Source organism: Carcharodon carcharias, chromosome 17 (genome assembly GCF_017639515.1).
Source record: "Carcharodon carcharias isolate sCarCar2 chromosome 17, sCarCar2.pri, whole genome shotgun sequence".
Classification (NCBI taxonomy): Eukaryota; Metazoa; Chordata; class Chondrichthyes; order Lamniformes; family Lamnidae; genus Carcharodon; species Carcharodon carcharias.
In genome coordinates this window covers 41,712,406-41,727,222 of record NC_054483.1, presented here as the reverse complement: position 1 = coordinate 41,727,222, position 14,817 = coordinate 41,712,406, and the positions used below count along the sequence as shown (strand labels likewise).

The window sequence follows — 14,817 nt, the reverse complement described above, 5'->3', positions numbered from 1 at the left end:
CTGGATATTAGATAAACAGTCTGACAATTTAGCAACAGTGAAAGAATCAAGAGAAATTGGTGGTGAGCTGGAGCTAGATGTCGTCAACATGTGAAAATTAACACTGCGCTTTCAGATGATGTCACTGATCCTTGGGGGAGCAGGAAGAGATGTCATTGCAAGTGATTCTCTGGCTATGATTAGATAGGTAAGAATGGAAGCAGGTGAGAGCAGTCCCACCCAGCTGGACAACAGTGGAGAGGTGTTGGAGGAGGATGGTGTGGTCAACAGTGTCAAAAACTGCAAACAGATCAAGAAGGACAAGAGGTAAAGTTTACCTTTGTCAGAGTCAAATAGGATGTCAGTTTTTGACTTTGATAGGAGCTGTTTCAGTTCCATGGAAGAGGCAGAAACCTGATTGGAGGTTCCAGTGGAGTTCCAGGAAAGAAGGGCAGGGATTTGGGAGGTGACAACACATTCAAGTACTTTGGAGAGGACAGGGAGACTGGAGATAGGACAGTAATTTGCAAGGATGGTGGGATCAAGGTTGATTTGTTTTGAGGAGGAGGGTGATGACAGCAAATTTAAAAGAGAGGGGGACAACATCCAGAGAGAGAACCCTTACCAATATCAATTAACAAGAGGATCAGTAGGGGAAGTTGGTTGATCAGCTGTTTAGCGGGAATAGGATCGAGGGAACAGGAAGTAGGTCTCATGGACAGGATGAGCTTGGAGAGGGGAGATAGGAGAGAAACTAGTGAAAGGTACAAGATACAAGTGAAAGATACAAGTTCAAGCTAGGGCAGTAGAGAGCATTTAAGGAGGATAAATTGGGGAGTGTGGTGGTGTAGTGGTAATGCCACTGGAGTAATTATCTAGAGGCCCAGGCAAATGCTCTGGTGAAATACATTCAAATCCCACTGTGACACCAGGTGCAATTTAAATTGAATTTATTAATTAATAATTTTGGAAAATAAAGCTCGTCTCAATAATAGTGACCATGAAACTTTTACTGATTGTTGCAAAAACCCATCTGTTCATTAATACCACTCAGTTCTACCAACGACTGCAGGGAAGTCAAAAAGGAATAAAACCGAACATAGGAACATAGAAAATAGGAGCAGGATTGGGCCATTCGGCCCTTCGAGCTTGCTCCGCCATTCATTATGATCATGGCTGATCATCCAACTCAATAGCCTGCTCCCGCTTTCTCCCCCTATCCTTTGATTGCTTTCACACCAAGAGCTATATCTAGCTCCTTCTTGAAAACATACAATGTTTTGGCCTCAACTACTTTCTGTGGTAGCGAATTCCACAGGCTCACCACTCTCTGGGTGAAGAAATTTCTCCTCATCTCAGTCCTAAATGGTCTACCCCGTATCCTCAGACTGTGACTCCTGGTTCTGGACTCCCCCACCATTGGGAACATCCTTCCTGCATCTACCCTGTCTAGTTCTGTTAGAATTTTATAGATTTCTGTGAGATCCCCCCTCATTCTTCTGAACTCCAGCGAATATAATCCCAACCGACTCAATCTCTCCTTATATGTCAGTCCCACCATCCCAGGAATCAGTCTGGTAAACCTTCATTGCACTCCCTCTATAGCAAGTACATCCTTCCTCAGATAAGGAGACCAAAACTGCACACAATATTCCAGGTGTGGTCTCACCAAGGCCCTGTTTAATTGCAGCAAGACATCCCTGCACCTGTACTTGAATCCTCTCGCTATGAAAGCCATTTGCCTGCTGCACCTGCATGCTTACCTTCAAAGACTAGTGTACGAGGACACCCAGGTCTCGTTGCACATTCCCCTCTCTCAATTTATAGCCATTCAGATAATAGTCTGCCTTCCTGTTTTTGCTACCAAAATGGATAACCTCACGTTATATTGCATCTGCCATGCATTTGCCCACTCACTCAGCTTGTCCAAATCACCCTGAAGCATCTCTGCATCCTCCTCATAGCTTACCCTCCCACCCAGCTTTATGTCATCTGCGAACATGGAGATATTATATTTAGCTCCCTCATCTAAATCATTATATATATATTGTGAATAGCTGGGTTCCCAGCACCGATCCCTGTGGTACCCCACTAGTCACTGCCTGCCATTCGGAAAAAGACCCGTTTATTCCTACTCTTTGTTTCCTGTCTGCCAACCAGTTTTCTATCCATCTCAATACACTACCCCCAATCCCATGTGCTTTAATTTTACACGCTAATTTCTTATGTGGGACTTTGTTGAAAGCCTTCTGAAAGGCTCCCCCTCATTAACTCTACTAGTTACATTCTCAAAAAATTCCAGTAGATTTGTCAAGCATGATTTCCCTTTCGTAAATTCATGCTGAATCTGTCCGATTCTGCCACTGTTTTCCAAGTGCTCAGCTATTAAATCTTTTATAATGGACTCTAGAATTTTCCCCACCACCGACGTCAGGCTGACTGGTCTATAATTCCCTGTTTTCTCTCTACCCTGTACCTAATTAGTGGGATTACATTAGCTACCCTCCAATCTGTAGGAACTGTTCCAGAGTCTATAGAATCTCAGAAGATGACCACCAATGCATCCACTATTTCTAGGGCCACTTCCTTAAGTACTCGGGGATGTAGATTATCAGGCCCTGGGGTTTTATCGGCCTTCAATCCCATCAATTTCTCTAACACCATTTCCGTACTAATACTGATTTCTTTCAGTTCCTCCCTCTCACTAAACCCTATGTTCCCCAACATTTCTGGTGTTATTTGTGTCCTCCTTTGTGAACGGACCATCTGACATTGACCTAGGTATGGAAATGACAATGGCACATCCCACCCTGTCGATCCTGCAAAGTCCTCTTTACTAATACAAAAACAGAATTACCTGGAAAAACTCAGCAGGTCTGGCAGCATCGGCAGAGAAGAATAAAGTTGACGTTTCGAGTCCTCATGACCCTTCAACAGAACTGAGTAAAATTAGGAGAGGGTGAAATATAAGCTGGTTTAAGGTGGGAGGGGTGGGGGGAGAGAAGTGGGGGGGTGGTGGTTGTAGGGACAAGCAAGCAGTGATAGGAGCAGATAATCAAAAGATGTCAAAGACAAAAGAACAAAGAGGTATTGAAGGTGGTGATATTATCTAAGAGAATGTGCTAATTAAGAATGGATGGCAGGACACACAAGGTGGATCCCTACCCCCTTTCCATTTCTTCCCCCGCCTTTTGTTTTTTCCAATAATTTATATAGATTTTTCTTTTCCCATCTATTTCCATTATTTTTAAATCTATACCTCTTATGCCCTGTTAGTCTTATTTCACCCCACCCCCACTAGACACACCTTGTGTGTCCTGCCATCCATTCTTAATTAGTATGTTCTCTTAGATAATATCACCACCTTCAACACCTCTTTGTTCTTTTGTCTTTGACATCTTTTGATTATCTGCTCCTATCACTGCTTGCTTGTCCCTACAACCACCACCCCCCCACTTCTCATCCCCCACCCCTACCACCTTAAACCAGCGACAGGTGGTAAGGGAACCAACAAGAGGGGAAAAATCCACTTGATCTAGTCCTCACCAATCTACCTGTCACAGGTGCATCTGTCCATAACAGTATCGATAGGAGTGACCACCGCACAGTCCTTGTGGAGACATTAATTTTCACATGTCTTCACATTGAGGATACCCTCCATCATGTTGTGTGGCACTACCACCATGCTAAACGGGATAGATTCAGAACATATCTAGCAACTCAAAACTGAGCATCCATGAGGTGCTGTGGGCCATCAGCAGCAGCAGAATTGTACTCAACCACAATTTGTAACCTCATGGCCTGGCATATCCCCCACTCTACCATTACCACCAAGCCAGGGGATCAACCCTAGTTCAATGAAGAATTCCAATGACGACAGGGGTAACAGGGGGAGTGGGACTGACTGGATTGTTTTGTGGAGAACCAACATATACTTGAATGACCGAATGCCCTCCTTCTGTATCATAATGACTTTATGACGATTTGTATTGTTGCTTATAAAACTAATTTTAAGAACAGGGAACTGTGTTCCTGTGTACAAAACTGGATGATACAACAGGAGCTGTTTCTTTCCAAAACAAAAACAGAATTACCTGGAAAAACTCAGCAGGTCTGGCAGCATCGGCGGAGAAGAAAAGAGTTGACGTTTCGAGTCCTCATGACCCTTCGACAGAACTTGAGTTCGAGTCCAGGAAAGAGCTGAAATATAAGCTGGTTTAAGGTGTGTGTGTGGGGGGCGGAGAGATAGAGAGACAGAGAGGTGGAGGGGGTTGGTGTGGTTGTAGGGACAAACAAGCAGTGATAGAAGCAGATCATCAAAAGATGTCAACGACAATAGTACAATAGAACACATAGGTGTTAAAGTTAAAGTTGGTGATATTATCTAAACGAATGTGCTAATTAAGAATGGATGGTAGGGCACTCAAGGTATAGCTCTAGTGGGTTTTTTTTTAAATAATGGAAATAGGTGGGAAAAGGAAAATCTTTATAATTTATTGGAAAAAAAAAGGGGGAAACAGAAAGGGGGTGGGGATGGGGGAGGGAGCTCACGACCTAAAGTTGTTGAATTCAATATTCAGTCCGGAAGGCTGTAAAGTCCCTAGTCGGAAGATGAGGTGTTGTTCCTCCAGTTTGCGTTGGGCTTCACTGGAACAATGCAGCAAGCCAAGGACAGACATGTGGGCAAGAGAGCAGGGTGGAGTGTTAAAATGGCAAGCGACAGGGAGGATTCAGAACATATCTAGCAACTCAAAACTGAGCATCCATGAGGTGCTGTGGGCCATCAGCAGCAGCAGAATTGTACTCAACCACAATTTGTAACCTCATGGCCTGGCATATCCCCCACTCTACCATTACCACCAAGCACATTCGTTTAGATAATATCACCAACTTTAACTTTAACACCTATGTGTTCTGTTGTACTATTGTCGTTGACATCTTTTGATGATCTGCTTCTATCACTGCTTGTTTGTCCCTACAACCACACCAACCCCCTCCACCTCTCTGTCTCTCTATCTCTCCGCCCCCCACACACACACCTTAAACCAGCTTATATTTCAGCTCTTTCCTGGACTCGAACTCAAGTTCTGTCGAAGGGTCATGAGGACTCGAAACGTCAACTCTTTTCTTCTCCGCCGATGCTGCCAGACCTGCTGAGTTTTTCCAGGTAATTCTGTTTTTGTTTTGGATTTCCAGCATCCGCAGTTTTTTTGTTTTTATCTCTGTTTCTTTCCATATTGCAGAAGCTCAAGGCAGCGAATGCTGAGCTTCAGCAACGACAACTTCAGATTATGGCTGCACTTGAAGCAGCGAAGGAGAGGCAAGAAAAGGAATTGCTGGAATTAGAAAAGAAGGTTAGTGCTATTTTAGCAGTTTATTCACTGTGAGTGTGTGCGTGTGTTTGTGTGTGTGTGCCTGTTCATTATGAGTGGAGTAAGAAAAATCGCATGTACTCAGCAGTTCTTGCTATGTTTGATTCCAGCCTCAATGAGATGCAATGTGCCCTAACATTTTGATATAAGGGGATAATCCCAACAGGGCAGTTTGAGAATTTGAACGTTTTGAAAATCTGGTAATAAAAAGCTGGAATTCGTATTAGTGACCATGACTTTGTCAATTGTTGTAAAACCTTACTGGTTACTACTGTACTTTTGTCATGAAAGTATAATAGTTCTCATAATATTATTGTGATTTATTGTAATAGTAGGGTTTGGATAGTTTCTGTTTGTGTGTGTATATGTGAGTGCATGTGTGTGTGATTTAATTGAATTGGAGACAACTGGTCTGGAGGCTTTGACTCATCATAAGAAGCTAGGTTTGAAATGCTAAATACATAAACATGGTTGAAGTATTAGAATGTGAGGTGAGGAGAATTTACATTTTTAGATAAATCAGGGCAGTTTGAATTTCAAAGAGATGGTAGGATGTTTACACCTAGCCAGAGAAGCTAGGCTAAGCTGTGTGTTTAGTTTTCCAAAGGTTACTGACAATATTAGCAGCATGGAAAGATTTATATTATGAGAAAGGTAAAGTTCCAAAGATATATGGGAACAATGGAATTTGCATTAAAAGGGAGAAACATGTATAAAGGAGAATGAGGCTATGTGGCAGGCAAGGCATTGTAAGATCTAACAGAAGTGTAAGAAGCCTCCAGTATTTGTGCATTAAGCCTGCTGTCTACAGAAACCAAAGCTGGGAAAAGCCACTTTGAATTCTACTGTCCAGGGTATTGTGTTGACTTGCCTGGATCGGTTTAAAACCTATTTTTTTTACTGTTGCTTTAACAGGGGTGTAACTGGAAGCCAGGTTAATTAGGGATTTTAGGAGTTATTATAGAAGTAATTTGTAGACTTATACATGTGCTTGAAGTTGTTTCTTTTGTCAATAAATGTTTAATTTAGTTTTCTAAAAAATCTCTGAAGTCTTGGTGGACTTATTACTTTTCAATTCAGGGCACACATCTCGAAATAAATACAAATTGCAAAACTGTTGTGATAGCATGATCAAGTTTCCTTCATGGATTTGAAATGTCTGGCACACATCATCTGTCGCGTCATAACACCTTTTAAAAAAGGACACCTGCCACCCTTACCCAAACTAGGCCCATATGGGTGTGAGCAACGAGAATAGTGTAGATGAGGCTTAGATTGATCAGATTGGACTCTTCTGGTCAGTAATGATACGTTGGGCAGAAATGGGCATCTCAGCAAGCTGCACTTTCTTTATGTTGTATGGATTCATACTTCCCTCTGTATATCTTCAACTTCTCTCCTTTGGACCTTTTCCCTCAATCTGTTTTCTCACTGGCTCCTTTCTCTTTCTCCCCATTCTGCTGTGACCTACCTTGATGTTTGATTTCATTCACTTTTGCTTCATGTCCGCTCTCTGCATCCTCCATGATTACTACTTTATCACTCTTTATCCCTGTTTCTATAACTGCTCCTGTGTCGCTCTCTCTTTCTAACAGTTCTGTTTCAGCCCTCCCTCAGAAGCCACCCATCACCATTCTTTCTCCAGATTTCCTCTCTTTCAATCATTTGCTTCTCTTTCAGGATCCCCTTCTGACATATTTCTACCTGATCTCATTCTTTTGGATCCTTGCCTGTCTCTGACCTAATCTTGAATATCCATTAAACCTATCATCCGCTCTTTCACACATTCCTCTGATTCCATTCATCCACACCTCGACAAGTCAAGTTCAACCACCCAATCATTTAGCACATTAAAGCATCCAAACACAAATCTACTCATTGATTAGCTTCCAGTTCAGCACGTGACAGGCATCACACTGACTGCTCCAACCATACTGACCACACCACACTAACTGCACAGACTGCAGTGGATACCCTGACCATACAGACTGCATCAACCACATCATGAATACTGATCGCGCCAATCACACGCACCACACTGACCACACCAACCACACCCACCATACTGACCACACCCACAACACTGACCACACTATTCACACTGATAATAATCTTATCGATCTCTCTCTCTCTTTCTATCACATTTTTTAACACAGCAAGCGATTAGGATCCGGAAGGTTCTGCCTGAGAATGAGGTGAAGGCAGATTCAATTAAGGCTTTCCAATGGGAATTAGATCAATATCTGAAGAGAAACATTTGCAGAGTTACAAGAGAATGTGGGGCTGTGTGAGTCGAACAGACACCATGGGATGAATGGCCTCCTTCTGGCTGTGACCATTCTATCATTGTGATTCTGAAGGATTCTGGATTCTAATTGCTCGCTTTGCCTCAGTTTTCATGGTGGAAGATACTAGTACCACCCCAATAGTAACAGGTAGTGCAGAGGGTATAGAGAAGGTGTAGGGGATGTTAGTGTGTGTCAGTTTCCCCTCTGACTTCTGAGTGGTTCGAATCACTCCCACTCCCTGGGTTCTAGACCTTGGACTTATTTGGGGGTTGTGACAAAGTGCAGCAGACAACTGGTTTTGCTGCAAGAAAAACTGAGTTTATTGAAGTCACAAATGAATTTATAACATTAGGATTACACTGAGACTATACAGACTTACAAAGTACACTTAGTTAAGAATGGGGAACACACGGCATAACGAGGAAAAAATCACACTACTAATCCCCCTTACCCTTGTCCCACCCCCAAAACCTAACTAAATTGAACTAGGAAAGGTCAGGGATCATGCTCACCAACCCAGGGTTCCTTGACAGTTCAAAATTCAGCCGATAAGCCGGTTGCAGTTTTGGAGTACGCTTTTGTGTCCTCTGGGGCCTGCCATCCCCACGCGGTCCTGGTCTGTGGAATCTGAGAAGGTTCTTCAGTTGAGTGGGTGGTCGATCTTCGTGGAGGGCTGCTGTTGTGACCTTGTTGTCTTCGGTTGAGCCTGCCACCCCGTGCCGCTCACCGTGATGTTGCCTGAGGGTCTGCAAACCTCCAGATCTTCTTGCTTAAACTCTGTTTCAACCACTCCCAACTGCTCACTGCCTGCTAACTGGTTTCCCTCCCAGTCCCTCTCAACTGACCAGGCCAGTTATACTGTCTTTCGAATTTTTTAAATCGGAATCCAAATCAAGGTTAGTTCTTTGTTTGACTTTGGTGGGCTTCCTTAGGTGATTGTAGTCTCGTTGTTTTTACTGGGTTCACATGTTGTTTATCACTGTCTTCCTGCCCTAGTAACTAGTTTTGAACTGAAAGCCATTGTATGTGTGGAGTATTAATGGGTTCGCATAATTGAATTGATTGTGCCTTCCTGCCTTAGTAGTTAGTAGCAATTATTTATGCAAGATTTTGATGGGCTTCTGTTTCGTGTGAGGTGATGTCTTTCTCTGGGTTGATTGTATTAAAGGGAAGAATGCGTATTCTGTCTCCTCTCGTTGTCTGGTTTCAGGCAAAACAATCTACACTGCATTCAATAAGCCCGGGCATTTGCAACCCCAGGCCTCCATGGGCCCAGCCTTCTGTCTGCAGAGTTTTACACTTAACTCTGCTGTTTAAAAGTCCAAAAGTCATATCCTTGTTGATGATATGAAAAATGTGGGAATTTTGAGAACCCTTCAAAGAAGGAACTTAGAACAATCACCATCATAGAGAATTGGCTAACCAACAGAAAACAGAGAGTTGGGATAAATGGGTCTTTTTCTGGATGGCAAGCTGTAACAAGTAGGGTGACACAGGGTTCGGTCCTTGGGCCCCAACTATTTACAATCTATATTAATGACTTGGATCCAGGGATAGAAGGTACTATAACTAAATTTGCAGATGACACCAAAATAGGTGGGAAAGTAAGTTTCAATGAAGAAATAAGAAATTTACAAATGGATATAGACAGGTTAGATGAATTGGCCAAAATTTGGCAGATGGAGTTCAACGTGGATAAGTGTGAGGTTATCCATTTTGGTCAGAGGAATAAAAAGGTGACTTATTATTTAAATGGAGAGAAGCATCAGAATGCTTCAGTGCAGAGGGATCTGGGTGTCCTCGTGCATGAATCGCTGAAAGCTAGCATGCAGGTACAGCAGGTAATAAGGAAGGCAAATGGAATTTTGGCATTTATTGCTAAAGGAATAAAGTATAACAATAGGGAAGTGTTGTTGCAAACATACAAGGCATTGGTGAGACTGCACCTGGAGTACTATGCACAGTTTTGGTCCTCTTACTTGAGGAAGGATGTAGTTGCATTGGAGGCAGTTCAGAGGAGGTTCACTAGATTGATTCCAGAGATGCGGGCTTGTCTTATGAGAAGAGGTTGAGCAGTTTAGGCCTATACTGGCTAGAGTTTAGAAGGATGAGAGGAGATCTAATTGAGGTATATAAGATGCTTAAGGGAATAGACAAAGTAGACTTGGAGCAGATGTTTCCCCTTGTGGGGCATTCTAGAATGAGAGGCACAGTTTTAGGCTAAGGGGTGGTAGATTTAAATCAGAGTTGAGGAGGAATTACTTTTCTCAAAGGGTTGTGAATCTGTGGAATTCACTACCTAAGAGCGCAGGGGATGCCGGGATGCTGAATAAATTTAAGGAGGAGATAGACAGGTTGAAAGGTTATGGGAAGAGGGTGGGAAATTGGAGGTGAGGCCGAAATGAGATCAGCCATGATCGTTTTGAATGGAGGGGCAGGGTTGAGGGGCTGAATTGCCTACTCCTGCTCTCAGTTCTTATGTTCTTATTCTATAATTCTCTACCTCCCTCTCTCAATCATTCTCTCATCTTTTCTCTCCTTGTCTTCTTTCTCCTTTGCCTTTCCTGTTCTCTCTCTCCTCTCCCTCTCATCTCACTCTCCTCATTCTGGTTTGTCTTGTTCTCTCTACCTCTATCCTTTATCCCTCTCATCATTTTGCTCTCTTTCTCTCTCCCTCCTTGGTCCCTCCCTTTCTGTTTCTCTCTCCTTTGTCCCACTTGTTCGGTTTCTTAAGCTCTCATGCCTTTCTTCTTTCTTGTCTCTCCTACACTCCGCAATACCCCCTCTATCATCCCTTTCTATCTGATTCCTTCCTCCCTCTCTCTTGCTCTCTCTCTCTCTCTAAGTCTCTCTCTGATAATGATTTTTTTTTATTAGTCGTCTGAACACTCGATTATGGGGAGTGCATCTTCATTAGTACCACCTGAATGGCTTGGGGAACCTGAACTTGAAACTGTGCAAGAGAGAGATGAAATTGATCAGGGACCATTGTTGGTGAGTAACCCATTCAGCTACTCTGAACTCAATTTAACCTCAGTTAACTTCCCTTTCTGACCCCAAGTTAACTGGTGTTAACTGTTCTCTCTCCTCAGCAATTGTCCTAACTCCTCAAATATGCTGTCATCAGCCTTCTTGTCACGAAACCCTCCCTTGACCCCTCTGGCCTTGCAACCTCCCTTTCCTCTCCAAAGGTCTTGAACGTGTTGTCACCACCCATGTCCGTGTCCATCTTTCCCAGATCTCCATGTTTAAATCATTCCAATCAGGTTTTTGTGCCTGCCACAGTGCTGGCACTTATCAGTGTCACAAATGACATCCTGCATGACTATGACAAAGGGAAACTTTCCCTCCTCGTTCTTCTTGACCTGTCTGCAAGCCTTTATGCAATTGACCACACAATTATCGTCCTACGCCTCCGCGCTGTCATCCAGCTGGGTGGGACTGTTTTTCTATCTAATTCTAGCTAGTGAATCACTTGCAATTGGTTCTCTTCCTGCTCCCGCATGATGATGACTGGTATCCCCCAAGGATCTATCCTTGACCTCCCCCTCCTATTTCATATCTACATGCTGCCCTCGGTGACATCTTCTGAAAGTAGAGTGTTAGTTTTCACATGTACGCTCACGACACCCACTCTACCTCACCAGACCTCAGCAGTGTCTCTAATTTATGATGGTCCAACAATCAGTACTGGATGAGCAAAGTTTTCTTTTCCCCAAATAAATATTGGGAAGACCAAAGACATCATCTTCAGTCCCCACTGCAAACTCCTTTCCCTATTCACTGATCCCATCCCTCTTCCTGTGAACTGTTTGAGACTGAACCGGCTCATTCACAGCCTTGGCATTCTATCAACCTCCTGACCACATATTGCTCTGTTTCCACATCTGTAATATCAGCCAGACTACCACTTTGCCCAACCATTTGGACATCTATGCTAATATCACCTTATATGGCTCGGGATCAAATTTTGTTCTTTAGTATTGCTGTGATGCCCTTTGGGTAGTTTTACTATATTAAAGGTGCCATAAAATAGCAAGTTGTTGCTGTCAGGTTCATATTTGTATCTTGGTTTAAACCCAGTCAAATTCATGCAAGATAATTCAAAACTAAATATTGTTGTAAGAACAAAAATTTATACATTTTGTGCGAACAAATGTGGACACATACCATGGCCTAAATCTATAGACCCCACCATCCAAAGAGTCGGTGGGATTGGCAGTAGGCAGGACATCCTCTGATTGGCCAGCAGCTCTCCAGCCCCCTGCAGGATCAGCACTGCAGTAGCCAGAAGAGGAAATACATGAAGCTGCCTGAGACTGAATCTTGGGAACCGGAGACCCAGGTAAGTGTCAGGGGTCCCAGGGCAGGGAGGTTAGGGAAGGCTTGAGGCATCACCGGTGGGGTGGGGGGGGTGATGGTTGAGTTCTCGGGGAAAAGGGAGGGAGGTCCAGAGATCACTGGGTCTTAAGGGGAGAGTGCCCTCAGTCAGTGCCCCCCTTTCCCACCCAAGATCTAACTTTCTTTATTTTCAGGCTTCTCCCATGGATCTTCAACCCACCCACCAGCCTAAAACTTGCTGCTGGGTGGGAAACAGCCCTTAAGTGGCCATTAATTGGCCACTTAAGGGCCTCAATTGGGGCAGGGGTGGGCTTCCCATCCGAGGCCTTGTCCGCCCGAGCATAAAATTGGGCAAGGGGGGGAACCAGAGAATCTCCTCTTGCTTTTTAATGGCTGAAAACCCACTGGGGGCTGGAACAGGGGTGGGGTGGTGGGGGGAGATCAGTAAATTCTGGCCCATGACCTTAAGCTGTACACACACAAAGAAATAATATTCCCAGTGTTCCCTGGATAGGCAGATGATCTCTATTAAACAAAGCTCAGGATCTTTATAGCCACCTCTCACACTCACTGTCCTTAGTGATTCATTATGGCAGATTACCTTTTTCTGTGAACAAGATCACCAAGGAAGAGTTCTGTCAAAATTGGGTGATTGTTTACCACCTGTGATGTAACAAACTACCCAAAGCATCATTATCCCACTTCCTACCTCAAGAAAGCCATATGACTAATTTCACAAGTGCCAGAAAAAAACTCAACAGATACAAATCACAACTTCATCCTCTCCTCATTGATTGATCCTTACTGATTGATGGATCATCCTCTCAATGGTTGATTGACCCTCTCCTTTTTAAATGGCCATAAAGTTATTTAAGTTTTTTATAAGTTCATTCATGGGATGTGGGCTTCGCTGGCTAGGCCAGCATTTATTGCCCATCCCTAATTGCCCTTGAGAGGATAGTGGTGAGCTGCCATCTTGAACCGCTCCAGTCCATGTGCTTTAGGTACACCCACAATGCTGTTAGGGAGGAAGTTCCAGGATTTCCTCTTGTGGAAAGCAGTGGCTTAGTGGTATTGTCACTAAACTAGCAATCCAGAGACCCAGGGTAATTCTCTGGAGACCTGGCTTCGAATCCTCCTATAGCAGGTAATGGAATTTAAATTATTTAATTTTAAAAACTGGAATTAAAAGGTCTAATGATTGTTGTAAAAACCCATCTGGTTCACTAATGTCTTTTAAGGAAGGAAATTTGCCTCCTTTACCTGATCTGGCTTCCGTGTGACTCCAGACCCAAAGCAATGTGGCTGACTCTTAACTGCCCGCTGAAAGGGCCTAGCAAGCTTATATCACAATTGCTTGCTTGCCTTGTCCCTCCCAAACTTCTATCCTCCAGTGGGGAATGAGCAAATTCCAGTAATTGCCATGGACCCATTCTTGGTATAAATTTGCCCTTCGGGACAGGAGTGAAATAACTGATGGAGAGCTGGGTAATAAATTACTTTGATTTTGTTAATATATCAGAACTCACGTGATGATATGCTTTCTTCTAGACTCACACTGAAGAAACACAAGAGAAACTTGAGGAGAATTCCTAGAAAAATTTACTAGCTCATCTCAACTCTTGACTTGAGAAGTGGTATCAAACTGTCCATCTTCTGATTCTCCATTAAATGAATAGATTCTGAATCAGCTTTCTGAGTTTCAACATTTTGGAGATTTATGTTCTGAATTTGGTACTCATGACTTCTTTGAGGCCCTGCCTCTTGTATCAGAATTTCACATAGAGTAAAGCTCCCTCTACACTCTATCAAACACACCCAGGGCAGGGACAGCACGGGTTAGATACAGCAGCAGTGGTGGAATAAATCACAGTCCCCTCTCAGGCAGAGGGACTATCACCCAGCACAGAAGGTAATCTGGGATCCCTCCCGAGGCCAATTGTTAGGGACTATTCCCTCCAATCATCTGAAGCAAATTCTTTGCATGAACTGCCTATGCCAGTGTAGTGGTCATCTTGCAGTTTGGTTGATCTGATAAGATTTTACACAGCATTTCATTGATCAGGGAGGTGGTGGGGGTGGGTGGGGGGTTGGAGTCAGGGGTTCAGTGTGAGTTATTGGAGGATCAATTCTGTAGTTACCCAGGAGTTAGACTAGGATTTTTTTTTAAATCAAACATTTTCTGGGCAACTATTCAGGTATGTACCATGGAACCACCCAAGGTTAGAGTCATAAGGTCTTGGGGAGCAGGGGAATTGCACATCAGAAGTTCAAACTCCCCAGAAATTCCCACGGAGGTCAGCGCATTGGGACATTTGTGAGGTCCCAACATGCATCTTGAGTCATATGCTCAGTCTCCAATAATCCAGAGACTGGAAGATTTGTACCAACCCTGGGATTGATTGATAGGGCAGCATTAAGGGAGCAGCACTCCTTTGACATGTCTGCTGCCAATGACATGGTTGATCACACTATCCTCCTCCAACTCATCCAGCAGGGTAAGACTGCACTCAATGGATTAAGGAGTTGGCCCCTCAGCACATTCTGCCATTCAATTAGCTAATGGCTGATCTGTGATCTGTAAGATTATCACAAGGAAATGCAGCTGGACATTAGAATATAATAGAAGCAGGAGTAGGCCATTCAGCCCTTTGAGTCTGCTCTGCTGTTCAATAAGACCATGATTGATCTACCTCAACTCCACTTTCCCATACCACCTTCATGTCCCATAATTTCCTCATCTCTGTCTTAAATGACTGATCCCATATTCTGAGACTGTGACCCAATGTTCTGGATTTTCCATCCAAGGAAAATATTTTCTCATCTTCGATTCTGTA

The 14,817-nt window shown here is 43.5% G+C and overlaps 1 protein-coding gene across 3 annotated transcripts in view; it reads left to right on the top strand.

The window, feature by feature from the left end:
* dydc2 (DPY30 domain containing 2) overlaps positions 1-13,667 on the top strand; it is a 111,505-nt gene extending 97,838 nt beyond the window's left edge. For 2 of the 3 annotated variants that reach the window (XM_041210154.1, XM_041210155.1), the window contains exons 4-6: positions 5,223-5,333; positions 10,517-10,633; positions 13,532-13,667. In XM_041210154.1, the coding sequence (XP_041066088.1) occupies positions 5,223-5,333; positions 10,517-10,633; positions 13,532-13,576 (273 nt within the window). In that variant the 3' untranslated portion in view covers positions 13,577-13,667. Of the gene's footprint in view, positions 1-5,222; positions 5,334-10,516; positions 10,634-10,731; positions 11,647-13,531 lie in introns of those variants that run through there. The other variant, XM_041210156.1, reaches the window with a different exon arrangement.
* The last annotated feature ends 1,150 nt before the right edge of the window (positions 13,668-14,817 follow it).